The sequence below is a fragment of the Trichechus manatus genome, unplaced genomic scaffold, assembly GCF_000243295.1.
Source record: "Trichechus manatus latirostris isolate Lorelei unplaced genomic scaffold, TriManLat1.0 scaffold00105, whole genome shotgun sequence".
NCBI lineage: Eukaryota > Metazoa > Chordata > Mammalia > Sirenia > Trichechidae > Trichechus > Trichechus manatus.
Genome location: NW_004444041.1, coordinates 8,962,231 through 8,970,416, shown reverse-complemented (window position 1 = coordinate 8,970,416; position 8,186 = coordinate 8,962,231). Strand labels below are relative to the sequence as shown.

The window sequence follows — 8,186 nt, the reverse complement described above, 5'->3', positions numbered from 1 at the left end:
GTGACTTTTTGTTTTTCTCGAGCTGCTCTCAGGATTCTTTGTTTGTCTTTGGTTTTAGTGAGTGTGATTATGATATGCCTTAGTGACTTTCTTTTGCGGTCTATCCTATATGGGGTTCGTTGAACTTCTTGGATGGCCAGCTTTTCATCTTTCATGATATTGGGGAAGTTTTCTGTCAGCAATTCTTCAATGATCCTCTCTGTGTCTTCTATTTTCTTCCCGTTCTGGAATTCTGATCACTCGTAGATTTTTGCTTTTGATTGTATCCCACAGAATTCTGTGTCTCTTCATTTTTCTTTTTTCTTTTTACTGATTTTTCCTCAGAGTTGTATCCAAGTGTTTGTCTTCATTTTCACTGATCCTGTCTTCCACCATTTCAAACCTGTTCCTCAGCTCTTCTATGACACTGTCCATTTCTGAAATCTTGTTGTTTATCCTTTGGATTTCTAATTGCTGTTTTTGTATGATTTCTAGTTGTAAATTTATTTTGGCATTTTGTTCCTGCATTATTTTCCTGAATTCTTCCAATTTTTTGTCCATATTTTCCATGAATTTGTCTGCGTTTTCCATGATTTGTCTATTTGCCTCATTTTTGTCTGCTTTTTGCTTCAACTCTTGGATATCTCTGAATATTAGATATTTGAATTCCCTATCAGGTAGTTCTAGTGCCTTTTCTTCCACTGGAAAGTCATCTGGTGTTTTATTTTGGATGTCTACTGGAACCATCCTGTCCTGTTTTTGTAAATCTTTTGATATTGTCTGCTGTCTTCAGAGTGTTCAGTAGTTATTTTCCTCGTTTATTGATTGTAAATTTGTTTGTTTCATCCTGCTTTTTTGTTTTATTTGGCTATGTCTGAGCAGGTGGGCTGTATGTTCTTTGTTGTTTGCTCATCTTTGGGCATGATACTTTTTGCCTCCTTCTCCAACTGGCAGGGTCAGTTGCTCAGATATGGTACAGCAGGGCAGGTCTAGCTGAAGAGGAGTTGCTGGGATAGGTTGTTTGTGTCACTTACTACAGCCACCAGGGCAGGCCAGTAATCAGTGTAGGGCAGTGTCATGGTTTGAATTATGTCCCCCCAAAAATGTGTGCATCAATTTGGCTGGGGCATGATTCCCAGGATTGTGTGGTTGGCCCCCATCTTGTGATTGTAATTTTATGTTAAAGAGTATTAGGGTGGGATTGTAACACTACCCTTACCCAGGTCACATTCCTGATCCAACATAAAGGGAGTTTCCCTAGGGTGTGGCCTGTACCACCTTTACCTTACAAGAGATAAAAGGAAAGGGAAGCAAGCAAAGAACTGGGGAACTCATACCACCAAGAAAGCAGTGCCTGAAGCAGAGCGTGTCCTTTAGACCTGGGGTCCCTGTGCAGAGAATCTGCTAGTGTGGGGGAGCATGGATGAGAAGGCCGACAGAGAGAGAAAGCCTTCCCCTGGAGCTGACACCCTGAATTTGTACTTTTAGCCTACTAGACTGTGAGAAAATAAATTTCACTTTGTGAAAGCCATCTACTCATGGTATTTCTGTTAGAGCAGCACTAGATAACTATGACAGGCAGGTTCCGATAGGCCGTGCCTGGGCTGCTTGGTGGTGTGATGTTCAGCTACACTGTGTAAGCGGGATGGAGGGGGGAGATTGTGATGTGTGAGCTAAGATGGGTATGGGAGAGAGGAGAGAGGAACAGGACCCAAAAACATAAACAAAAAAGAGTGCTAGGGGAGCTTGCCATTGGAGTGGAGAAATGAGAGATGGTTGTTCTGTCTCCTGCTAGAAGCTCCGTGAAGCTGCTTTCTTGTACCCCCGTTCGCTGATCTCTGATAGGAGTCCAAGATGGCAGATCCGTGCTGTGTTAGCTGATAGGAGACCTCTGCATGTATCTCTCCTCGATCTCTATTCTCTGTCAGTTTCTTATTCCATTCGGTGCTTGGCTGAGTTCTTTATATCTTCATTTGATGCTTAGGGTTTCAGGATTGCCATTTTATCTGTTTGGCTTAGTTTTTCAGATCTTTGCTGTGGAGGGACAGCATGGTGCTTCTGCCTATAGCACCATGTTGCCCAGAAGTGAAAGGAAAAGATTTTAACAGCACTCTTTCAGGAACTGATAGAACTAAACAAACAAAAATTATTAAAGAGCTAGAAGATCTGGACAACACCATCAATCACCTTAATCTAATTTCACATTTATAGAACACTGCACCCAACAATCCACACATGTCTGTCAGTTTGTTGTACTGTGGGGGCTTGCGTGTTCCTGTGATGTTGGAAACTATGCCACTAGTATTCAAATACCAGCAGGGTCACCTTTGGCAGACTGGTTCCAGCTGAGCTTCCAGACTAAGATAGACTAGAAAGAAGGACTTCTGAAAAAATTTAGCCAGTGAAAACCTTATGAATAGCAGCAGAACATTGTCTGATATAGTGCCAAAAGATGATCCCCTCAGGCTGGAAGGCACTCAAAATACGACTGGGGAAGAGTTACCTCCTCAAAGTAAACATGGATAGAGTCAAGCTTTTGGGACCTTCATTTGCTGATGTGGCATGACTCAAAATGAGAAGAAACAGCAGCAAACATCCATTAATAATCAGAACATGGAGTGTATGAAGTAAGAATCTAGGAAAATTGGAAATCATCAAAAATGAAATGCAACGCATAAACATTGATATTCTAGGCATTAGTGAGCTGAAATGGACTGGTATTGGTCATCTTGAAAGGGACAGTCATATGGTCTACTATGCCAGGAATGACAAAATGAAGAGGAATGGCATTGCATTCATCATCAAAAGGAACATTTCAAGATCTATCCTGAAGTACAATGCTGTTAGTGATAGGATAATATCCATACACCTACAAGGAAGACCAGTTAATATGACTACTATTCAAGTTTATGCATCAACCACTAAGGCCAAAGATAAAGAAATAAGATTTTTACCAACTTTTTCAGTCTGAAATTGATCAAACATGCAATCAGGATGCCTTGACAATTACTGGTGATTGAAATGAGAAAGTTGGAAACAAAGAAGATGGGTCAGTGCTTAGAAAATATGGCCTTGGTGGTAGAAATGCTGTCAGAGCTCACATGATAGAATTTTGCAAGATCAACAACTTCTTCATTACAAATACCCTTTTTCAACAACATAAACAGCAACTATACACATGCACCTCAAAGGATGGAATACACAGGAATCAAATCAACTACATCTGTGGAAGAAGACAGTGGAAAAGCTCAATATCATCAGTCAGAACAAGGCCAGGGGCCGACTGCGGAACAAACTATCAATTGCTCATATACAAGTTCAAGCTGAAGCTAAAGAAAATTAGAACAAGTCCACAAGAGCCAAAGTACGGCCTTGAGCATATCCCACCTGAAATTAGAGACCATCTCAGAACAGATTTGTGCCTATTCCAAAGAAAGGTGATTCAACTCAATGCAGAAATTGTTGAACAATATCATTAATATCACACGCAACTAAAACTTTGCTGAAGATTATTCAAAAACAGCTGCAGCAGTACATCAACAGAGAACTGCCAGAAATTCAAGCCAGATTTAGAAGAGGATGTGGAACCAGGGATATCATTGCTGATGTCAGATGGATCCTGGCTGAAAGCAGAGAATACCAGAAAGAGGTTTACCTGTGCTTTATTGACTATGCAAAGGCATTTGACTGTGTGGATCATAACAAATTATGGATAACAGTGCAAAGAATGGAAATTCCAGAACACTTAATTGTGCTCATGAGGAACCTGTACACAGACCAAGAGGCAGTCGCTTGAACTGAACAAGTGGATACTGCGTGGTTTAAAGTCAGGAAAGTTGTGCCTCAGGGTTGTATCCTTTCACCATACTTATTCAATCCGTATGCTGAGCAAATAATTCGAGAAGCTGGACTAGATAAAGAAGAACATGGCATCAAGATTGGAGGAAGACTCATTAACAACTTGCATTATGCAGATGACACAACCTTGTTTGCTGTAAGTGATGAAGATCAAAGACTACAGCCTTCAGTATGGATTACACCTCAACAGAAAGAAAACAAAAATCCTCACAACTGGACCAATAAGCAACATCATGATAAATGAAGCAAAGGTTGAAGTTGTCAAGGATTTCATTTTACTTGGCTCCACAAACAACACCCGTGGAAGCAGCAGTCAAGAAATCAAAGGACACGTTGTATTGGGCAAATCTGCTGCAAAAGACCTCTTTGAAGTGTTAAAAAGCAAAGATGTCATTTTAAGGACTAAGGTGGGTCTGACCCAAGCCATGGTGTTTTCAATTACTTCATATGTATGGGAAAGCTGGGCAATGAATAAGAAAGACCGAAGAAGAATTGACACCTTTGAATTGTGGTTTTGGCAAAGAATACTGAACATACCATGGACTGCCAAAAGAATGAACAAATCTGTCTTGGAAGAAGTACAGCCAGAATTCTCCTTAGAAGCAAGGATGGCAAGACAATGTCTCACATACTTTGGACATGTTATCAGGAGGGATCAGTCCCTGGATAAGGACATCGTGCTTGGTAAAGTACAGGGTCAGTGAAATAAGAGGAAGATCCTCAACGAGATGGACTGACGGAGTGGCTGCAACAATGAGCTGAAGAATAACAATGATTGCGAGAATGGTGCCAGACCAGGCAGTGTTTCGTTCTGTTGTACATAGGGTCACTGTGAGTCAGAACTGACTCAACAGCACCTGACAACACCAATACAGGCATTACAAGGATAATAACAAAATACTATGAACAATTTTATGCCAGCAAATCAAAAAAACTTAGATGAAATAGGCAAATTTCTTGAAAAATACAACCTACCAAAAGGGTCATAAGAAGAAATAAAAAATCTGAATAACACTATGTCTATTAAAGAAATTAAATTTGTTATCCAAAACTATCCCCAAAATAAAACCCCTGAGACACATGGCTCCACTAGACATTTCTATCAAACATTCAAGAATGTTAATGTGTGTTATTTGCTACACCTACTTTCTGTTTTATTGTATTTTAAATACAACTGGAAATTGAACAAGTAAATTGAGAGTGAAAACGCAGAACTAATTTACAAATATAAAATGATTAGCTTAGAACAGCAAATAGAATATTGAAGAAGTGTGAAGGTAGCCAAAGCCTTTCTTTCTTCCATTGCATGAAACTGGATTTGTTCGTTTCAACCCTGAAAAGTGTTTTGAACGATAGAGCAAGTGAAACGTTCTACGCCTTTAAAATCCATATTAAATTTAGGTTAGAGGTATACAAGGAATCTATCAAGACTCTAGTTCCTAAATGTCGAATTTGTGACAGTTATTAATCTTCACACAGCAGGAGTTTGTTCAGTTTTGATTACATGTTGCTACAGAAATTGTTGGCAAGAAATACGGCAAAGCAAGAGCAGTCAATAAACCCTTTCCTCTGCATCTCTGGGTAACTGCCTCTGGGTAACAATAGTATTGTTATCTTCAGCAGTACTATTCCCCTTGTTTGTAGGACTCTACAGAACTGTGAGACAGTAACAGGAGAAAAAGCATCCACATGGATAAGGGGGCAACAGATACTCTCTATGAAATGGAAATGTTATAATAACGAGGATGGAAAATTAAACTCTCAAACAAAAGTTGTTTAGCTTCAAGCAAAGGTGAGAAGTCTGTTTGGAGAAGTAAAGGGAAAGTACAGTGATCTATACCCAAAGTTTGTAGCTAGTTATGGAAGGCTCAGGAGATTTTAAAAATCTGCCAATTTTCTTAATGTAAAAGTGAGTGATATGGCTGTTGTTGATATAAAAGTAACAGAAATGTATATATTCTGCAGAGTAAAGAGAAATTATAGAAAAAGATGATTATATGGAATAACAAATGTTTAACATGGATGAAATGGATTGTCCTGGAAAAATGTCAAATAGACTATATACATTTTAAAAGAATAAATTGAAGATAGGTCATAGCTTTAGGGGTAATGCAGTGAAGTACTACAAGCTCTCACTAAACCCATAGTAATATAAAGACTTAGCAAGGTTAGATACACACACATGCACACATGCATGTGCACATACACACACATTTTTAAACCTACAAAAAATTGATTTCTGTAAGGTGGGAAATGTTTATATAAATATATGTATGTAATAAAGATACTAAGTGCAATTAATAATAAAGCAACATTTAACAAGCAAAATTTTACGGAACCCACCAATAAACCACCCAACCCCTAAGGGCAAACTCTCCCTAGAATACTTAAATAGGAAGTATGAGAGAAACCTGAGTTTTATCCAAAGAATATTTCTGTACCTGATGTAATGCAATATTGGGGGCGTGGAGGTCAACAGCTGCCAGAGACGGAATTCGAGATTCTAAAAGAATTTTGTTCTCTTTCCTTACTAGCCTGGAATTTCGAGCTAGATAAAAATGACCATAAACGCAAAAAAAAAAATTAGGTATTTTTGTTAGTTTTTCACAATCTGTATCCATTTCTTAGAATGTACTTATACACACATGTACACATTTACATACTTAAATATGTAAAGTTATTATTAATTTTTCATATTCTGTTAGCTTATTTGGTATGAATTTTAAATAATATAAACAAAAGGGCCGAAAAAAGTAAAAGCATCATAAACATACCTATGCCTTCCAAGGCTCTTAGTTCAGGGAGATGATTATAATTTAGTTCAGGCAAATGGACATCTGTCTTGGTCCCTTCTTTCTCCCTTCTTTTCTTATTTGCCTGAAGGAGGCTTTTTTCACTAGCAACCTGATATCGTGAAAATAGTTAACACAAATGAATTAGCTTCAAGGTAAGCTAGCCTTTCTCCCTTTTGTAACTACTATGTTCACATCCTAAAATTTGTGGAACTGTAGGGCTAGAATAGTATAAAACGTGATGAACATTATAAACACACGAAACTATTCCATACAATTATTTAAAATCTCTTCCTCATTAAATTTACTAAAATTGCTAACAAGTAGATAATTTGGTTGCTATGAATTTCTCCTGCTCCTCTGCCAACCTTCAGTGTAAGTCTTAGCAAGCAGTAAAGTGTCAAAAGAAGAGTATCTGTATTCCGATCCTTCAGGCCAGCAAGGTTAGGCCTTACGACACTTGCTGGGTTTTCAGGATGTGGTTGCTGTTATCTACCTTAATTTTGAACATTTCATCTTGACTTGTATATCACATCTCCTCCTATCTTGTTTTTAACTTTCCCACTATAATTTCATTATTCTTTTTGTATGTTTGTCCTTGTTTGGTCCCTCACAGTTAACATACGATACTGTGTTCCTGGCTATGAAACTTACTCCTTCTCAAAAACCATTCCAGTTCACTACTTCATTTTAATCCTGCCTATGACTGCCTCCCATGACTCTTCTTTATCTCCCAGAACCCCCCTAATGCAGTGGTACTCCCACCTAACTCCTCTTGGCCTGCATGCACAACTAAACCAAAAGAAAACACAAGGCAGAACAAAAAGCTTTTCTCATCTCTTCAAACCCTGAATAATTAAAGATTGATCATAATCAAATAATGATTAGAAAGGGAATAGGGCCCCTATCTTTTAGCAATACATACTCTGTTATTTATATCTGAAACTATGTGATGTCTAGGTTTAGCTTTAAAATACCTGGGTGGGGCATGCCTTAGTAAATGAGAGTGTAGATGGAACAAAGCTGACCATAAGTTGATAATTGTTAAAACTGGAGGAAAGAATAAATAGAGGTTCATTGTACTCTCATCTTTACTTTCATATATGTTTTATTTTGTGTATATTTTTCTACAGTAAAAAGGTTTTTAAAGGAAAAAATAGAGAAAAAACAAAGAAAACCTGTCCACAGTAAGAGGTCTTGTATTATGCCACTCTGCCTCCCAGACAGACTTTAGGAGTCCAAGTTATCTTTTGAGTTTCTCTCTTTTTGGTGTCTCTGCTTGCTCTTTTAATAGAACAAACACTAAGGCTCTTGGTTCAAAAATAGCTACAAATGAAATAATTTGTTTTTAAAAACTGTCTCCAAATCAAAAAATAATAATAAAATAATTAATTCAAACTACTAGATTTGCATATGTATCATCCAAAGAGTAACATGTAAAACACATAAGAGATGTTTATGGCAGTATTTATTCACATCTCAGAGTGAGGGCATAAAGCACAGACAAGAGTGTTGATCTTCAACATAGAAGTTGAAGAAAGTCTAGGCTTTGCATTG

At 37.9% G+C, this 8,186-nt stretch overlaps 1 protein-coding gene across 2 annotated transcripts in view; it reads right to left on the bottom strand.

Moving 5' to 3' along the window:
- The window catches only part of CDKL2 (cyclin dependent kinase like 2), a 59,210-nt gene that overhangs the window by 6,242 nt on the left and 44,782 nt on the right, over nt 1-8,186 (bottom strand). Inside the window, exons 11-12 of one of the 2 annotated variants that reach the window (XM_004383139.2) lie at nt 6,612-6,741; nt 6,279-6,385 (exon numbers count right to left, since the gene is read on the bottom strand). The exons of the other annotated variant lie outside the window; for it this stretch is intronic. Of the exons in view, the coding sequence (XP_004383196.1) occupies nt 6,279-6,385; nt 6,612-6,741 (237 nt within the window). The remainder of the gene's footprint in view (nt 1-6,278; nt 6,386-6,611; nt 6,742-8,186) is intronic. 2 annotated transcript variants of the gene reach the window in all.